This window comes from Corythoichthys intestinalis, chromosome 16 (genome assembly GCF_030265065.1).
Source record: "Corythoichthys intestinalis isolate RoL2023-P3 chromosome 16, ASM3026506v1, whole genome shotgun sequence".
Classification (NCBI taxonomy): Eukaryota; Metazoa; Chordata; class Actinopteri; order Syngnathiformes; family Syngnathidae; genus Corythoichthys; species Corythoichthys intestinalis.
In genome coordinates this window covers 6,435,827-6,456,714 of record NC_080410.1, presented here as the reverse complement: position 1 = coordinate 6,456,714, position 20,888 = coordinate 6,435,827, and the positions used below count along the sequence as shown (strand labels likewise).

Below are 20,888 nucleotides of genomic sequence, written 5' to 3'. Positions count from 1 at the left end.
TTTCTTCGGCAAACTCCGGAAATCTTTGGAAATTACGTCACACCTAGACGTGCGAGGGAAGTCCACCATAGAACAGTATTGTTTGTTGCATTGCTTCTCGGTAAGATGCCACAGCTGTGTGTGGCGATGTTTTGTTCTCGCTCAAACGAAAAGTTGCATGAGTGGCCAAAGGATAGCAGGGCACGTAAATGGACATCTTTCGTTCGCACGAAGCCAATGAATTTCACGCCATCATCGAGTAGTGTTCTCTGCTGCAAACACTTCGAAGATGCCTGCTTCCTTAACCGGTCTGCTTATGATCAAGGATTTGCCAAAAAGTAAGTGTGATTTTTGGATAGATGACTGAGGACTTTGTCAAAGCATAGCTGCCTACTGTTGCGGAATGAACAGTATAAGCTAGTGACGTTAGCCGAAAGTTAACTCGAGGCAATCCCCGATCATAGTTGTTGTTGCGTTCGCTAGGTTAAGCATGTTTAAATTGTGTGTCATCAGAAATGCGAGCGGTGTACTCACTTTTGTGATACACTGTAACAATATCTTCTATATTATTCTGTATATTCTATGATATATTATTCTTAATATACATATTCCCTCACAACTGTGTAGATAAGGGGTTTACCTTTAACCACTGATATTTTATGTGTGGTGTTGCAGTGTTTGAAATAATTCCTCACCTCCTCCAGTTGGGATTAAAGTTGAGGCTGGATCATAAAGGGGGTCGGGAGACAGGGCTGCTGAGCCAGATGCAGCAAGAGGAGTTGTTCCTGTTACAACAGGCAAGGGCAGAGACAACTGTTTTAGTATGAAGAGCTTGCTAAGGGTTTGGCTGCTGTACTGATTAAATGTAAGCTAAAAGTGGAGCAAACACTAGCTAGCAAAAAAATTACAGTATTTCACTATGGAGTAGGCTTAGCCCCATCTGTAAACTCACAATCACCACTATAGGCTACAGCTTCGAAGCGAGGTCCTTTGTTAACAAACTAAGTTCAATTGATGACAAACTAAATTCAATAAATTCTTGACAAACTGGATTCAAGCCGATTTTAAAAAAGAAAATTTCCACACCAACTTTCAACATCGTTAGGATACTCAAAAAATGCCGTCATTATTTGGAATTCATGTTTTTGAATACTGTAGGTGAATGTCGCTCATTGAGGCCGGAAAAATCCCGTATTTCTTTCGAAGTGAGCTGTGACCTCGCTTCGGAGCTTTGTAATAGACATTGCGAGGTTCCAGATGGGGCTGGAGTGGGCTAAGATAACAGGTTAATTTTCAGCACTACACTGACACAAGATACCAACCTTCCTTTGTGAAGTACTTTGTCACATCCTGTTGACCTTTTCTACCCTCCTCCTGTTTTGCTTTCTTTTCTTTCCTCTTTTGATAACCTGATTTTTGTTTTGAAAACATTTCTGCAGTACCGTGCACTCCGAGTCACTGACAGGTGTAAAAACATTTCTGCAGTACGGCCCACACCGAGTCATTGACTGGTGTAAATGCGCACCGCTGCTCCCGGTCTGATCGAAGGAAGGGCGGACAAAACCATTTAATGAAAATACAAGGGTTGGGGGGGGGCAATACATATGCTCTCTGGGTGTTTACTTTTTGCCAAAAACAAAACAAGAAAAATTAACCCTTCGTTTTATTCCTATTAAAATTATAATGATTAATATTTATATTTGCAAACGATTACCTAATGTTCTAATTTTCTTTGTGGGCTCAACAGGGCATGGGCCCTTAGAATCATTATCATTTTTCACACCGCAACTGCTGCGCTACTTGGCATGCGCAATTACGTCGCTATCAAATTTACGTCCATGGCATCTTCCTTGAAGGCAAACTCTACTTGCACTGGTCTAAGACTAATTTAGATCATTGGCTGCCATTGACTTTGAAAGACGTCCAATCTATTTGAAGTTCCAGTTCAAACAATTTGGACGTTTACTTGTGATGAACCCATAATTTACTAGCCTGGTACTCCTGACTCACCGCTGTTCCAGCTATAGAGTCTGGCGACCAACGAGCGGATCAAATTTCCAAGGCGAAGCAAGCCACACCAAACAGACAGCGTAGTGGACCAATCAGCGACGGGCAGACGTGACGTTGGTAAAGCAACAACTCGCGCGGCGCGAGCGGAGAACGGAGAAGTTTATTTAACATGGCTAGCGCGAGAAAGCCTGTTGTCAATGACTTGTGTCTATATGTTTTTGTTAATTTAAAACGGATTTAACCGTGGATTGGAACATATTATTGGCTCTCCTGTTCGTCATCTGTTTTGTTGTGGAGACGACTTTCGACGCGGAAGAGTGACGTTGCTCGTTAAGAACACGTCACGCAAATAAACAAATCTGATTGGACAGTTAATTTTGTTCTTGCTCAAGAGGCCGTTAATGGGCTGGGTCCCAGACTATTGTAACAGTGTCTGAAAAATACAAGGAGAACAGTCTGACCGTGCCAGGCAAATAATTCACAGCTTGAGGATATATTTTAAATGTGGTCATTCTTAACTCATTGGTTGCCATTGACGGCGATAGGTGTCAACTAGTGATAAACAGTGGCGGTTCTAGGATTTTTCTGAAACGGGCCAAGAAGGGGGCCACATGGAACCCTCAGCAGCCAAGTTCCGCTGCCATATTTGTTCAGTGTTTGTTTTGGTGAACAACTCAATACACAGTCTATCCTGCATGTGGCGGTAAAACATCTTTGCTTGACCAGTGTAGCTTACCTCCGTGAACTTGCCCCCCCATCAGAGGCAAATTTATATAAATATTTTTTCTTTATATAAAGATCAGATTTTGCCTGCAGCAAAAATAAAAACTGCGAAGGATCAAGGAGTAAGTAGTCGCTGAAACATGTCAGGTCATCAAAACAATTGTCTGGGATAAAAGAAAATTTCAACTGAAAATAAAAATTGTCCCTCTGTCCAATGACGCTGTCGTTTTTGTACGATTAATTTTTGTTTTTTCGGTCAAATTGTTTGGCATATTGTACTCATGAGTTAATGTTGCTGATCAATTCAAATTCATTATTATTTATTAATTTTATTCAATGTTATCTTCAGTATCAAATGGTCCAAAAATGTACCTTAAGTGTGTTTTTACAGTTTGGATGTGACTGTTTTTTTTGTTTGTTTTTTTTTTAATTCAGGCAAATTGATGTGCTTTCTGTTCCAAACAAAACAATGTTAGTAAAGTTATACTTTAAGTTGATCCATATTACTTTTTTTCTTTAATATCAAAATGGACACAATGTTATGGAGAGGTATACTTATAATAACTTTATATTCAAATGATACTATTTTACATTGACAGCAGAGAGTTGGGGGGAGGGGGGGGAGACGTTTCACGTCTTCCTGGGGGGGTGTAATTGTTGTATTGTAATTGAGAAGCACTGGATTAACCCTTTGATGACTGAATTTGTATTTAACTCTTACAGTGCCATTGACGATGCTAGATGTCCAAGTCATGTGGTGTCCAATCATCCTTCTGCTGAGAATTGAAATGAGATTGTCATAAAAATAAAAAATAAATTAGTCACTCGTAGATGTCCAATCAGCTAAACACTTTAACAAATGTACATAAAGCATTCGAATACATCAGTTCATTAAAAATACAGTAGTTTTGATCAAAAAATACTAAATATAGAAAATTAAATAAAAAAATACAGAAAAAAATTTGAAAATTACAAAACCATTAAAAAATCAAATGTTTTATGTATAGGCAACGTGTTAAATGTAAATTCAGGCATCAAGGAGTTAAAACACTCATTGACGAAATTAGACGTGAAATCCATTTGGATTCCAAATGGACTGGACGCCTCCAGAATCTGTCTGGATCTGTGCTGTACACGAAAAAGAGCTGGAAGGAGTGTATGACCCTCACCTATTAGAGTAATTGAGATTTGTTGGAATGCAGTCCCTCTGTCGTTACGGGCGGAGCACGTATAGATGCCCGTGTGGTGCAAAGCCGCGTCTGAGATCAGCAGACGAGAAACACCGTCTTCGTTGACTTGCGTTACGTTGATCCAAGTGGGTATTTCCCAGGAGTACTCAGGTCTGGGGTTGCCTCTGGCGGAGCATTTGAGAAACACTTCTGAGCCCCGCTCAGCTTTGATGTCCACCAGCTCTTCTATCTCTGACGGCGGATCTGAACACAATCGTTTTTGATAAACTCGTTGGCTGACATTGTCAGTTATTGATGTCCAATCCGTTTGAAGTGGGAAGTTGGCAGCGAATAAACAAATGTCTACTAGTGACCAGTGCTGTTTTTGTCTACTACATACACTGTATTTATTTATACATATTTATGAATATTTTGTTGGAAAACAATTTTCTCATAACGATGACGAGCTAAAAACATAGAGACTAAAACATAACGAGACGAATGCCAGTTTTTGTGAAACAAGACGAGAACCAGATGCAAATTGGCCATAGTTTCCGTCATAAGTTCACAATGTGTGACATTTTCTTTTCGTATGTGTGGTTAGCACGCATCGAAGCAGTTTTTGGTCGTGTCACTCACGTTTACTCCCCGGTATCTCTCCAGGCTCCAGACTTGCCTTTTGTGAAACACATGTCAGGAGCTGCTTGGTAAATTTGTTTTTTTTTATCTTGATGAGATATGCCATGCTGCTTTTACCTTTAAAGGTCTGTGCTGAATGATTGACACACACTAAATGTAACTTGTAGCATTAGCACAGCATTCGCATTTGCATTTAGCGTGGTTAGTGTCATCTTAAACAATTTGGAAACTTTTTACATACAGTTTGTGGCGTCCAGGGGAGTTTAATTAAGTAAAAATAATGTGCTGTTTTAATGCTGAGTGTGTATTATCATCACGAAGATTGTGTTGTCCTGGTACACTTTACAATTATGTGCTCGTCTGTCAGTGTTCATTCAAAGTTGTTCGAAACCTTTTATTTATTTATTTATTCATGGACTAAAACCTATAAAGTTTACAGACGAAAATATTTTGAGTAATTGCTGTAGATGAAATTTTTCGTTGACTAAAACTGAACGAAGACAAACACATTGTGAAATGACTAAAATATGACTAAAACTCATAAGTATTTTCGTCTAAAAGACTAAGACAAAAATTAAAAAGGCTGCCAAAAACAACACTACTAGTTACAAACTCATTTTAATTCTCAAAAGGAGATTAATCCAGACAATAAAATTGACAGATTAAATAAAATTAAAATTATTCACTAGATTATTCTATCATTGAATCGTTCACTGCCTATGATCATGTCTAACTTCGTCAAGAGCACTGAAAGAGTTATTAAAGAAATTTGACTCTTTTCATGTCTATGTAGTACATCTTGTCCATGTCAAATGGATTGGATGTCTATCAGTGACAATCTCATTTCCAATTCACAGTCAATGACAACAGAAGACAATACATGTACTCACATACAACATCTAACTCCACCGTAGTGTTCACTGTGCTTGAAAACAAGGTGGCAACGACGACATACTGGCCCGCATCGTATCTTGACAGGGTCTCCGGTAACTCCACCTCATCTCCGTCTTTGAACCATGTGATCAGAGCTTCCGGAGACCCGTTCTTCACAGAGCAAGAGAGGTTGTGAGGAACGTACTCTATTGCAGTGTAGGTACTTGGACATGTCAGTTCAATATCATCTGAAAAAGGAAGAACAAAATGATTCAAGCCGAAAGCAGCGACCTCCTTCTCTCCTGATGAACCCTTAAAAAGATCCCCTGATCAGATGGCGTTTATTTAATTGAAATTAATGCTGTCCTTTAAGGTTTTATGAAGGTACAAATGGCTTTGTATTTCCAGTTTTCCACTGAGAAATGTTGTTCCAAAAATCATGCTTTTCAATAAGTAGAGTTGTCCGATGTTGTTGCATAGCTGACAATATCGGCCAATAAAAGCATTTTAAAATCATATTGGATAATATCGACAACGTTTTTTCATTATTGGTGTTGGGGCAAATGCATATTGCAGTGCAGTCGTGTCCACCTAGGCTAGGTTCATACTGCAGGTCTTAATACACGAATCCAATTTTTCCGTGTTTTTCCAACTCGAGTGGTGCATTAACTTCAAGATCTAAATGTGACAAGTTGCATAGAAGTGGACCATTTCAAATCCGATTTGGGTCACTTTCGTATGTGGTCCAAATCCGATCGGGGCCACATTTTTCCAGAATGTGCTTGGCGGTCTCAGCTGTCAAGTCAGAATTCATGCAGCAATGACGTCAGCAAAGAGCGAAATCAGCAGGCAGGACGGCAGCGATGTAGCTGTGCATTAGCTTCTAGCTTGAACTCTGCTTTTGAGCACGAATCGGGCTTGACCACAGTCATAAAAAAATAAAATTAAGAAATGGATAAGCCTGACAATTTTCGATTTTCAGTCTGTGCGCCGAATGAGCAATATTTCATTAGTGCTTACATGGGCGAGTCGGGGCAAACGGACGCACCATCATCATTTTACGCAAACATGTCAAGGCTTATGTGTGTGCGTGTTTGCGTTCTATCAGTCCATATAAACTTTGAATATAAGACTAAACAGGGATTATTAATGTCTGTTATTAGTGTCCTCTTTTTGGAAATCAAAATATGATCACCCTGGAATGACATACAGCTAGCATGTGTAATTTGTTTTGATGCTTCTGCGCATGCGGGTCACTTTGTTGAGTGCAGTTCGGACTGCGAATTAGCGCGCATGCATGATACTTGAACGAGCTCAATGGACAAAGGCAATCTGATCGGGCACACCCAAAAAATATGATAATCAAAAGTTGATTTGTGCATTAAGACCTGTGGTATGAATGCCCTCTGCTGGCACTGGCTGTAATTAGTACCAGCACTGTCTGCTGCCATAATAATATGTGGAAGTGAGCGAATAGAGAGAGCTAAATAGACACGCTAACGTCTGCAGCCAATGTACCATAGCAGTTCTTGCCATCTCTCCATTTTGTTTGTGCCATATACAAGTGTCGCTTGCAAGTTACAGTGATCCCTCGCTACTTTGTGCTTCAAAATCCGCACCGTCAGTCCATCGCAAATTTTTTTTTTTTTTTTTTTTTAATAAAAATAAATAAATAAATACAGATAAGCTGTCCCGATCCGATCACTCCCTCCTACAGCTTTTCTTAGTCAGGCAGTACACTGGAGTTGCTTGTTAAAGTTAACAAAATTGACAGGTTTGATATGTTAGGGTTTGATTTTGCTAGTGAAGCTTGGAAGCCTAAACTTCAAAGCGCCTCATGTGTCAATCATCGTTTAGCCCGTTAATCATTTGCTGTGGCAACTCATTGTGTGTAAGGGAGCAGCGTGAGAGGATTTGAGTGGACTCACTCAGGGGGCCGTTTACATGGTGACTCTCCGAGAATACGAAAAATTTCAAATTTGCATTTGCATTTGCGTCTCCATTTGAACAATGCCGCAATTCCGCATGAAAACAATGTAGTATTCATGCCAAGCCCTAGGGGGCAGTGCAGATTGACAGGGCAACAGAGAATGATGCACTTTGACCCCACCAACCTCCCTCAGCCCGGAAAAAAATATGCCCGCCCATTCGAAGCAATGTCATTTTTCTTTTGTTCAAAAAGGCACAAAAATTTAAAGGTTCAACATATTTAATTTAAAAATATTATTAAACAGTAAATTAAAGCCAACATCCCGCCATATTTGCTGTTTTTAATGTTTAGTAGCACAGCTGCGCACGCCCAATGTGACGTGTACGAGTGCTGGCATTAACGGCGCGGTCTCGCACTGCAGGAGCCTTTGATATGCATGCCGAGGAAGCCCCCCTCAACCCCCCGCAATCGGATTCTTCCACTTTGAAGGCAGATTTCAGAATTTTCCGTCTTCGCCGACACCATATGTACGCGAGGCGAGTCTGCTACTCAGTCATTGCGTCTTTGTGTCGCCATGTAAACTGCCCCTCAATGAAGCCTAAAGACAAGCATTTTTTAACGGTATTCTTGTTTAAAAATAATTTGGTGGGACAGTAACAATGTTTAAAACAAGTGCTTAAAAACCATTTATTAGAAAAAGTATATATACAGTGGGGCAAATAAGTATTTAGTCAACCACTAATTGTGCAAGTTTTCCCACTTGAAAATATTAGAGAGGCCTATAATTGTCAACATGAGTAAACCTCAACCATGAGAAACAGAATGTGGAAAAAAAAACAGAAAATCACATTGTTCGATTTTTAAAGAATTTATTTGCAAATCATTGTGGAAAATAAGTATTTGGTCAATACCAAAAGTTCACGTCAATACTGTGTTATGTACACTTTGTTGGCAATAACGGAGGCCAAACATTTTCTGTAACTCTTTACAAGCTTTTCACACATTGTTGCTGTTATTTTGGCCCATTCCTCCATGCAGATCTTCTCTAGAGCAATGATGTTTTGGGGCTGTCGTTGGGCAACACAAACTTTCAACTCCCTCCTCACCCCGTGGCGTCAAAATGATAACAGGAACGGTGAGCAAAAATCCCAGAACCACACAGGGGGACCTAGTGATTGACCTACATAGAGCTAGGACCACAGTAACAAAGGCTACTATCAGTAACACAATGCGCCGCCAGGGACTCAAATCCTGCACTGCCAGACGTGTCCCCCTGCTGAAGAAAGTACACGTCCAGGCCCTTCTGCGGTTCACTAGAGAGCATTTGGGTGATCCAGAAGAGGACTGGGAGAATGTGTTATGTTCAGATGAAACCAAAATAGAACTTTTGGTAGAAACATAGGTTCTCTTGTTGGGAGGAAAAAGAATACTGAATTGCACCATACCCACTGTGAAGCATGGGGGTGGAAACATCATGATTTGGGGCTGTTTTTCTGCAACGGGACCAGAACGACTGATCTGTGTAAAGGAAAGAATGAATGGGGCCATGTATCAAGAGATTTTGAGTGAAAATCTCCTTCCGTCAGCAAGGGCATTGAAGATGAGACATGGCTGGGTCTTTCAGCATGACAATGATCCCAAACACACAGCCAAGGCAACAAAGGAACGGCTTCGTAAGAAGCATTTCAAGGTCCTGGAGTGACCTAGCCATCTCCAGATCTCAACCCCATAGAAAATCTGCAGAGGGAGATGAAAGTCCGTGTTGCCCAACGACAGCCCCAAAACATCACTGCTCTAGCGGTGCTCTCGAGGAGATCTGCATGGAGGAATGGGCCAAAATACCATCAACAGTGTGTGAAAAGCTTGTAAAGAGTTACAGAAAACGTTTGGCCTCCGTTATTGCCAACAAAGGGTACATAACAAAGTATTAAGATGAACTTTTGGCATTGACCAAATACTTATTTTCCACCATGATTTGCAAATAAATTCTTTATAAATAGAAAAATGTGATTTTCTGGGGGTTTTTTCCCACATTTTTCTCTCATGGTTCAGGTTTACCCATGTTGACAATTACAGTCCTCTTTAATATATTCAAGTGGGGGAACTTGCACAATTAGTGGTTGACTGAATACTTATTTGCCCCACTGTGTATATGCTGTATACATATGTATATATATATATATATATATATATATATATATATATATATATATATATATATATATATTAGGGCTGTCAAACGATAAAAATTTTTAATCGAGTTAATTACAGCTTAAAAATTAAAAATCGTAATTAATCGCAATTAATCGCAATTCAAACCATCTATAAAATATGCCATATTTTTCTGTAAATTATATATATATTCTGTAAAATAAATTGTTGGAATGGAAAGATAAGACACAAGATGGATATATACTACATTCAACATACGGTACATAAGGACTGTAGTGGGCATTTCACTCTACTGTCATTTAAATCTGTCTATGCTGTCCTCACTCTGAAGCGTCTACTTTTTCCAAAGCTAGACAGCTAGTGAACGACGCCTTAATAATCAGACTTCTTCCTTTTTCATCTGATTTATTAATAAAATAGCCTCAAACCATTGTCCTCTTTGGACCGTCATAAAACTACAAAAAAAAAAGTAAACAAGCATTGCATTAGCAACAACGTTAGCTTAGCACGCTATACAGGTTCACTAAACATAAACAAAAAGTGTCTCATACAAAAAATAGAACATTTCGCTTACTAACATAATATGTACATTCTTTACAACAACCATACTTACGGACAAATCTTGTCCAATGATCATATAAGCACAACATTACAACGTAGGCGTCAGCCCGAGATGTCGTGCAGCCATATTGAACTGGCAAGAAAAAAATAAACCATGTCGCAAAGCGACCACAAGAGTTCGCTGTTAGACAGCACAAAAAGCCTTGCTGTAAAACTTACCAAAAGGCAGAATACTGTCTGAGCGGGACATGTGCGTTAATTGCGTCAAATATTTTAACGTGATGAATTTAAAAAATTAATTACCGTGCGTTAACGCGATAATTTTGACAGCCCTAATATATATATATATATATATATATATATATATATATATATATATATATATATATATATATATATATATATATATATATATATATATATATATATATATATATATATATATATATATATACATACATAAACACTCACCGGCCACTTTATTAGGTACACCATGATAGTAACAGGTTGGACCCCCTTTTGCCTTCAGAACTGCCTCAATTCTTCGTGGCATAGATTCAACAAGATGCTGAAAGCATTTCTCAGAGAGTTTGGTCCATATTGACATGATGGCATCACACAGATTTGTCGGCTGGACATCCATGATGCGAATCTCCCGTTCCACCACATCCCAAAGATGCTCTATTGGATTGAGATCTGGTGACTGTGGAGGCCATTTGAGTACAGTGAACTCATTGTCATGTTCAAGAAACCAGTCTGAGATGATTCCAGCTTTATGACATGGCACATTATCCTGCTGAAAGTAGCCATCAGAAGTTGGGTAGATTGTGGTCATAAAGGGATGGACATGGTCAGCAACACGTTGATACAAGGCAGGATGGATCCATGCCTTCATGTTGTTGACGCCAAATTCTGACCCTACCATCCGAATGTTGCAGCAGAAATCGAGACTCATCAGATCAGGCAACGTTTTTCCAATCTTCTATTGTCCAATTTTGATGAGCTTGTGCAAATTGTAGCCTCAGTTTCCTGTTCTTAGCTGAAAGGAGTGGCACCCGGCGTGGTCTTCTGCTGCTGTAGCCCATCTGCCTCAAAGTTCGACGTACTGTGCGTTCAGAGATGCTCTTCTGTCTACCTTGGTTGTAACGGGTGGTTATTTGAGTCACTGTTGCCTTTCTATCAGCTCGAACCAGTCTGGCCATTCTCCTCTGACCTCTGGCAGCAACAAGGCATTCCCGCCCACAGAACTGCCGCTCACTGGATATTTTTTTCTTTTTCGGACCATTCTCTGTAAACCCTAGAGATGGTTGTGCGTGAAAATCCCAGTAGATCAGCAGTTTCTGAAATACTCAGACCAGCCCTTCTGGCACCAATAACCATGCCACGTTCAAAGTCGCTCAAATCACCTTTCTTCCCCATACTGATGCTCGGTTTGAACTGCAGGAGATTGTCTTAAACCATGTCTACATTCCTAAATGCACCGAGTTGCCACCATGTGATTGGCTGATTAGAAATTAAGTGTTAAAGAGCAGTTGAACAGGTGTACCTAATAAAGTGGCCGGTGAATGTATATATATATATATATACGGGTCCTTGAAATTCTTGAAAATGGTCGTGCTTTCGAGGTTTAAAATTGAATTGTAAATCCTTGAAAATGCTTGGACGTGATAGGCACACAATATTTCGCACGCCAGTATTTTTCCCTTGATGATCGGCGCCAGAATACAAATAGAATAGAATTTAAATGCATACATGTGCATTTGCTGTGGTTTAGTACAATACCCTTATCGCCCGAGCAGTTTCTCTTTATGTCACTTTTTTTTCGCGACCTCGCGGTTTAATCCAGCTGGGAGCCACTTCGCTCGGCTTCGCTGTTGCTAGGACTCAGCCTACTTGCCTGGCTCTCTATCAACTACCCTTGTTACACAGGAAAACAGCCACTTATATTATTTTAAGGTATAGGAGGGATTGTAATAGCCTTGTAAAGAGCTTTACTAGTTTTGGCAAGAACGGAATAGTTTTTTAGTTGTTGTTGTTCACTACAGTTTCACACAAACATATATCTAAATATCGTTTAGCTCAGCAATTGGAGGTGTTATAGGCATTTTCCGAGTGTCCCAAACTTCAAGAAAGCGCATTTATCAAGGTTTCCTCGACCGTGACGTGTGTGTGTCCGTCCACCAATCAGTATGCTATCATTACGCCAGCACCCCTGTTATAGGATGTGTTCAGAGTTTGGCACAAAACATAGGCAAACTCCCCCTATGTCATTGCCCAGCCCTAAATCATACAAGTAAAGGCAGTATACTTACATTCAACAAGCAAAGAAAACTCAGGAGAAAATACGTTGAGTCGTGGCCCCTCGGGAGTCAGGTCCAACAGTGCCTCACATGTGAGATTGACAAACTTTCGCCCTCTTGAAGACAATCCATCAAAAATATAGCGTGAAACAAGATCAATGGGAATTTTTGAGGGACTTAGCCCTCCTTTTTCTTGATGAATGATGCTTTCACCGTCATACCACCGGACGGTGACATGTTGAATCGGCGCGATTGCACCGATGTCACATTCCATTGTAATCGACCCTTTCTCTTTCACAACAGTACTTTCGGCTTGGATGGAGATGTTTTGTGGGAATGCTGAAGGATAGAGAAGACAAAACGCGATCAGACATAGACACGCTACCCATCTTTTGTCGTGTTGAACACTCACTGTAAATGACCAGGTCTGGGTCCTTGAAGCACTGCTTCTTCCCACTTTTGGGCACCGGGTTGAGGAAGCAATAAGGCTTGATTTCCCATGATGTTAGAGAGTCTAATTTCCAAGTCAAATGGCGGACCGGCTTGCGGCTTATCCCTCCCCGTGGAGACTCCCAACCCATCCCTCTGTACAGGGGGTCGGACGTGCTGCAGTTGATTGACACAGGGTCACCGTATCGTACCACAACTTTTGGGGGGTCAAACTCGACGGGGCAGCAGGCACCTACATTATATGATATGGTTACTGTGTATTCTAAAGCTAGAGTGTTAGAAAGTGACTTGAGAAGGGAATTTAATTTTCAAAAACACTTTACTCAAATCAGCTTTGACTATTTAACTCATTGGCTGCCATTGACAGCGAAAAACGTTATTTTACTCTATGTTAAGTGGAAAGACTGGAAAGAATGCTCATTTGCTGCAAGACTTCCCAGTACAAATTGGACGTCTACTAATGATAAACTAGTGATAAACACACGGAAATTAGTGCTGCAGCGATTTATCGATTAACTCGAGTATTCGACTAGAAAAAAGTATTCGGATTAAATTTTGTTGCTTCGAGTATTCGTTTAATTAAAGTGGCGTTGTAATGGTTCATTTTGAAAGTGTTGCGAGTGTTTTGAATTTAGTTTTATTGATTAGGGTGGATAGACTGCCCTCTGGTCTGCCTCATTTCACATGGCTGAATCCAATTGCTCCCCGTTGAGACCAAAGTAAAAACAAAGTTTTTGTTTGAGCTAATGTTTTTTAATGCATTCGTAATTTAGTATATTGGGATATTTAGTCATTTTTTGTGGGAATACGTGTCTGTGTTAGGAGCATTGTAAAAGAAACGTTAGCATTTTATATTTTTATCTGCCATGTAAGTTCGCCAATTGTTCTTTTATTGTACATAGATCCTCATTTACCGTATTTTTCGGACTATAAGTCGCACCGGAGTATAAGTCGCATTTTGGGGGAAAAATTTACTTGATAAAATCAAACACATAGAACAGACATGTCATCTTGAAAGGCAATTTAAAATAAAAATACAATAGAGAAAACATGCTGAATAAGTGTACAGTATGATAACGTTACATGATGCATGAACAACGAAATGCAAAGGTGGCCAGTATGTTAATGTAACAACCTATCCCTTTGCCAATACTTTTGGCCAGCACTGTATTAAGCACATAGGTTTGGTACTTGCAGTTGGTAAAATGGAAGCATATTTTTCAGTCCATTCCTCACTGAAAGGGTGATTTTCGTTGTCCACTTTTCTTCTCTTGGTCAACTTTGAGCATGACATTTTGTTAGATTCGCACTTCCACTGATGGCATGTAAACGAACAGATTGCAAAGTGCTGGGTGCGACTCATGTTTCACAGTGCTGCGGTCCGTTCACTCTAGCTAGCAGCATGCAGGCTCTCTCAGCCAATCAGCGCATCCATGCACGCTCTCTCAGCCAATCAGCGCATCGTTGTCATAGAGATGACGACAGAAGTGGGATTATGGAAGATATTTGACTAAAAATGAAACAGAATTTAGCGACAGAATAGTAGCGCATAGCGATAGATCGGCGAGTCATACAAATACAGGTATATATATATATAAGTCGCACCAGAGTATAAGTCGCATTTTGGGGGGAAATTTACTTGATAAAATCCAACACATAGAACAGATATGTCATCTTGAAAGGCAATTTAAAATAAAAATACAATAGAGAACAACATGCTGGATAAGTGTACAGTATGATAACGTTACATGATGCATGAACAACGAAATGCAAACGTGGTCGGTATGTTAATGTAACATAGCTATTAAGAGTTATTCAGATAACTATAGCATAAAGAACATGCTAACAAGTTTACCAAACCATCAGTGTCACTTTAAAACACCAAAATAACATGTGTAATGATATAATAATGTGTTAATGATTTCACACATAAGTCGCTCTAGAGTACCAGTTGCACCCCCAGCCAAACGTTGTTAATAATTTTGTCCACGAATGATCAACGAAGTGACACGAACTGCTATCCAATCTCATCTACGTGTCATCTAGGTCGTGCTGAATCAATTTTTGAAGATTCCATGGGTTGCTCTGGCTTGATTTCGTAGTTTTATCGTCGTCAATACACTGCTAATACACTGTTACTCAACCGGACCGGAAGTGCGAAGCAGACATTTTCCTAGATGGCGGCGCCCATATTTCGCTCAGGAAACTTGTCTATAGACCCCAATCACATGACGTCACAACTCCGCCCCCTGACTGGAGCAGCCATATTGTCCGTCAGCTCGTCGTGTTTACACATTACCGCTACGTACATGCCTCCTATTACGGCGTGTTTTTCTGCTCGTTAACATTAATAATCAAAATGGCGAAGGCGTGTGTGGCGGTCGGTTGCAGTAACAGAGAAGATAGACGGAGAGACTTGAAGTTCTACCGTATTCTGAGAGACCCGAAGAGGAGAGCGAGATGGACTGCTGTAATTCGGCAAGACATCTGGGCACCAAACGATCCACAGACTATGTAGTAGTCATTTTATATCTGGTAAGATGCATTTAATATATATTTAGAAGATTTTGGGCTGACAACCACAATTAAGATCATTGTGTGACGTTGGTGATTGGGGTCTATATAGTTGCCTCTTTTTCTTTGGGAGTGGAGTTGTTTTGTTGGTGCTGGCGGTAAGCAGAGTAAAAAGAGGGAGAAAAATACAACTTCCGTGTCTAATTTTTCGCCGCCAAGCAAGCATTACAATATGAATTAAAAATGAATGAAAACTAAATACTAGTGAATATGTCATCATTATCATTTTAAAAATTTAAGTGACTGGTAAAAATAGATTATGACTGGATTTTTATGACCCTGTCAGTCAAAATGACAGACAACGAAAATGTCTAGCGCAACCTCTGGGTATATCATCTTTTTTTTTTTGCTAAGTTCATATGTAATTTCACATGTGTTCATTCATAGTTGTATTACCTTCAGTGAAAATTTAGAATGTAAATATTCATGAAAATAAAGATAACAAACCAATGACAAGGTGTGTCCAAACTTTTGGCAAGTACTGTATATATATCATATTTTCGCACCGGGAGAAAATACTTTTACTTTTTACTTGCAAAGTAAATTTTATAACAAGTACTTTTACTTGAGTAATTTTTTTGTTTTGTATTTGTACTTAAGTATCTTTCATCACCAATGGATTACAGTAATCTCACGTAATCAATCAATCAATTAATTAATTAACACAGATACCATCAATTAATACAATAATAACATTAATTAAGAACAGGGGCGTTACCAAGGGGGGCGGGTGCCCATCCACGGACATGCTCTGCCCACCCAAAGAAAACTGGACGTAGTACTAACGGCAGTCTGGGCACCGCGTATAGTATCCCATTTATATAGTACTGATGTGTTCTAAGTTTTAACCTTTGAGTTGTTACCTCCTCTTTCACCTTAAAAAAAAAAAAAAAAGAAATGCTGGTTTTGTTCCTAGGGGGCGCTACACACATTTATGCATATGTTGGTTTTGTTCCTAGAGGGCGCTACACACAATTACGCATATTTTAATTTTTAATTTTTTTTTTTACATTTTATCAAAGTTTTCACCAGTGTTCACCTGGCTGTTGAGTTTGGTGAGTTTTGAAGCATTCTGAGGGGGTCAAAGTAGGGCTTAAAGCAGGGGTCGGGAACCTTTTTGGCTGAGAGAGCCATGAACACCACATATTTTTAAATGTAATTCTGTGAGAGCCATGCAATATGTTTAAAACTAAAAATACAAGTAATATGTGCATTTTATATAATTTCAACACTTTTAAGTACAATAAGTCTCTGAATTTTTTTAAATAACTTATATGAATAATAATAATTAAATTAAATAATAATTATTAAATAATATTTAAATAGTTATTTTAATCCACAGATACTTTTGTACTTACAGTTTTAAACCAGCAGGGGGGAGACGTTCGCTAAGTGGCGTGCATGGGCAATAAATGTTCGCATTTTAGAGCAAATAAGAAATCAGCTGTCTTGGCAGTAATGTGAGACGGACGTTGTAAACTAGTATTTTTTTCTTGTTTGAGGTGAGAAAAAGAGTGTAATTTGACTGTGTATATTAGCGGATTCCTTTATTTTAGGATGATTGTGATGTGTGCTGAGTGTTAATATAGTTCAGAAATATGTTAATCGTTAAGTATTGTAATGTCCGTAACTATTTGTGGGCCCTTGAAGAGGCCATCAGATGGCAGAGTAGTGACGTAGCGGGAAGTAAGGAGGAGAGCGCGTACGGCGTGAGAGCGGAGTTAGCATGTTGCGGATGCCGCTGTTACTTTGTTTATTATTTCTATGGTTGCCACAATAAACTGGGAATGTCATCACCGACTCCTCTCCTTCCTATTTCCACATTCGAGGCTATTACAGTATGTTTATGTGTGACTGCAGATGTGTTCGTAATGGCGAGCGGACGACGAGTGAATGCTAGTAGTGTCTAAAATGCAGAAGTTAAATGTTTTGTCACATAAACTTGTATTTGTTTATTCATATAATTATATAAGAATCCGCATTTTAGAGCGAATAAGAAATGAGCCGTCTGTGTGCAGCAATACGAGACGGACGTTGTTTTTTTCTTGTTTCAGCTGTATAAGAAAAATTAAAATGAAGCTAAATTAAATGTGTAACAACAGACTGAAGCATTTAATCCCTGTCTGCATCACGCTACAGATCCATGGCTACTATTTCAACTGACTGCCACACGCATCATCAGACTTCGAACGTCCTCCACAGCCACACCTGGAGTGTCTGTAGTGTCCCGACCCGAATGTCGCCTGATCACTGGCTTGCCAATAAAAAAAATGTGAGCGCCCCTACTGGTTGCTCTTTTTAATGGTTCCCCTGTGGCTCTTACGCCTGCCAGGTTTCCCCGGAGGTCCTAGCGCCCTTCCCATTACATGACAAAACTTTTTTTTTTTTTTAAATAATTGAAGATTTGTCTGCGAGCCAGATGCAGCCGTCAAAAGAGCCATATCTGGCTCGCGAGCCATAGGTTCCCGACCCCTGGCTTAAAGCGTCGACGGGACAAGGAATGACTGCTAGGGGGCGCTACATGGTGTATTTGGAATTAGTCTTTACACTGTATCAAAGATTGCACCTGTTTTGACATGCCTGCCGATTTTGGTGCATTTTGAAGCATTCTAAGGGGGTGCTTGGCGTTCGGTTCGGAACGGGTGCGTACCGAACGAGTTTCTGATGTAATGTAACCCTTACTTTTCGAGGCTGTAAGTCGATCGGGTTACAGTTTCTTTGTGTAGATTATATTTACTCCGTCTTCCCTGCTATAGACCCTACTCACGTGACGTCACAGCCACGCCCCCGCGTCATGTTGTCCGTATACTCGTCATGTTAATGCATTACCGCTTCGTAAGTTCCTCCTATTATGGCGTGTTTTTCTGCTCGTTAACATTAATAATCAAAATGGTGAAGGCATGTGTGGCGGTCAGTTGCAAAAACAGAGAAGATAGACGGAGAGACTTGGAAGTTTTACCATATTCCGAGAGACCCGGAGAGTAGAGCGAGATGGACTGCTGCAATTTGACGAGAAAACTGGGCTCCAAACAACTACCACAGATTATGTAGTAGTCATTTTATATCTGGTAAGATGCATTTAATATATATTTAGAGGGTTTGGGGCTGACAACCAAAATGAAGATCATTGCTAGGCTAATCGCCTACAACATACAGTTTCAAATTCAAGATGCTTATTTGTTCCACCATCTTTATTTTTTTAATAATATTTAGTTGGTAACAAGTGAAAGAAGCTTGCCTCGTCTACGGATCATCGGTTAAACAGGGGTGTCCAAACTTTTTGCAAAGGGGGCCTGATTTGGTGTGGTAAAAATGTGGGAGCTACCTGGGCTGATTTACGTAGAACAATACATTTAAAGAAATGTTAGCAAGCCCTTCTGTGTGTCACATTTGCTTTATTTTTATTTTTTTTAAACTAATTATTGTATTTGCTTATTGTTTCAGTAGCTTTACATTAAGGCTTTGTGACACAGAGTGTGACTCTGAAACTCTCTACTCTCGTATCTTCGTAATATATCCAATTCAAGACTCAAAACATCTGTTTTGATGCTCATATGCATCGTGATCCACTGTTGTTTTGTGTTAAATTTTTTTTTTTACTTATTCGGTCCACTCTGACTTTGCTTTTAATGTTTTTATTTTTGTTTTGTTTACTTAATTTTTATCTCTTGTATAGACCCTACTCACGTCACGTCACAACCACGCCTCCGCGCCATATTGTCCGTCAACTCGTCGTGTTGACGCACTACTGCTACGTAAATTCCTCCTATTATGGCGTGTTTTTCTGCTCGTTAACATTAATAATCAAAATGGTGAAGGCGTGTGTGGCGGTTGGTTGCAATAACAGAGAAGATAGACGGAGAGACTTGGAAGTTCTACCGTATTCCGAGAGACCCGGAGAGGAGAGCGAGATGGACTGCTGCAATTTGACGAGAAAACTGGGCTCCAAACGATTACCACGGATTATGTAGTAGTCATTTTATATCTGGTAAGATGCATTTAATATATATTTAGAGGGTTTTGGGCTGACAAACACAATTAAGATCATTGCGAGGCTAATCGCCGACAACATACAGTTTCAAATTCAAGATGCTTATTTGTTCCACCATCACTACATTTTGAATAATATTTAGCTGGTACCAAGTGAAAGAAGCTGGCCTCGTCTACGGATCATCAGTTAAACAGGTGTGTCCAAACCTTTTGCAAAGGGGGCCTGATTTGGTGTGGTAAAAATGTGGGGGGCTACCTTGGCTGATTTACATAGAACAATATTCATTCATTCATTCATTTTCCATGCCGCTTATTCCTCACGAGGGTCGCGGAGGTGCTGGAGCCTATCCCAGCTAACTTCGGGCAGTAGGCAGGGGACACCCTGAATTGGTTGCCAGCCAATCGCAGGGCACAAGGAGACACACAACCATTCACGCACACACTCACACCTATGGACAATTTAGAGTGTTCAATCAGCCTACCATGCATGTTTTTGGGATGTGGGAGGAAACCGGAGTTCCCGGAGGAAACCCACGCAGGCACGGGGAGAACATGCAAACTCCACACAGGAAGGCCGAAGCCCGGGATTGAACCCTTGATATAGAACAATATATTTAAACAAATTTTAGCAAGCCCTTCTGTGTGTCACATTTGTTTTATTATTTTTTTTAATTCATAATTTCAACAGTCTCGTCTTTGTGGCGTTCTCTTTCGACACTCGGGCTCTTGCGAAATACTGCTGCTGTGAAATTAAACAAGCTTCAAGTTGCTAGAATTTCTCGCTGCGTATCTTCCCTGTAATGTTGTCGTACATGTCAGCGTGTCTTGTTCGGTAATATCATTATCGCGTCACATCGAACTCTTTGAAAACAGCGTCTTTTTGCAAATGAGGCAGACACAGTTGTTGCGCGTTTTATTGAAGAAATAATCCAATATCCACCTATCCTTGAAGAGTCGGCCATCGCAGTCAACTTTTTTCTTTTTTGATTGTCGCCATTTTAGAAATCACACAGGGTAATGTTGCTTAGAGTGCTGCTCTTAATGTTTTTGTAAGTTTCGTGAGAATAGGCCGAGTTTCTGTGGAAAAGATAGTTGTAGATATCAGGCTAGCAGATGTCAGGCAGAGAGGGCGAAGACAGCAGGTCGAAAAATATCGATTTAGGCATCAAATACGGATCTGGCGAATGGATAAACTGAAGCTTTCCCACGTAACGCCTTTTATGCAACACATTCAATGAATTTACGGCGTCAGATAACACCGGGGCTTCCATGAATTGCTGTATAACTTGCACGACTAATTGAAAACAATGAGAATAGGTCTAAAAAATAGGTACAATATGGCGGCCGGATACAGCGACACGTCATTTTGTGACGTAGGTGAGTAGGGTCTATAATGAGGACCAACACAGTAGGACAGTAAGAAACGTCAACGGCGCAACAACGTGGCCGCCGCGAGAACGCAGTGAAACGCGGCCGTTAAAGTTTAATCAGCGAATGCACACCAGTCGCAGTGCGGCC

At 40.0% G+C, this 20,888-nt stretch overlaps 1 protein-coding gene across 2 annotated transcripts in view; it reads right to left on the bottom strand.

Moving 5' to 3' along the window:
* The window catches only part of LOC130932147 (hemicentin-2-like), a 73,588-nt gene that overhangs the window by 41,229 nt on the left and 11,471 nt on the right, over positions 1 to 20,888 (bottom strand). Inside the window, exons 3-7 of one of the 2 annotated variants that reach the window (XM_057861577.1) lie at positions 12,769 to 13,038; positions 12,369 to 12,695; positions 5,411 to 5,641; positions 3,882 to 4,145; positions 675 to 764 (exon numbers count right to left, since the gene is read on the bottom strand). In XM_057861577.1, the coding sequence (XP_057717560.1) occupies positions 675 to 764; positions 3,882 to 4,145; positions 5,411 to 5,641; positions 12,369 to 12,695; positions 12,769 to 13,038 (1,182 nt within the window). The remainder of the gene's footprint in view (positions 1 to 674; positions 765 to 3,881; positions 4,146 to 5,410; positions 5,642 to 12,368; positions 12,696 to 12,768; positions 13,039 to 20,888) is intronic. The other variant, XM_057861578.1, reaches the window with a different exon arrangement.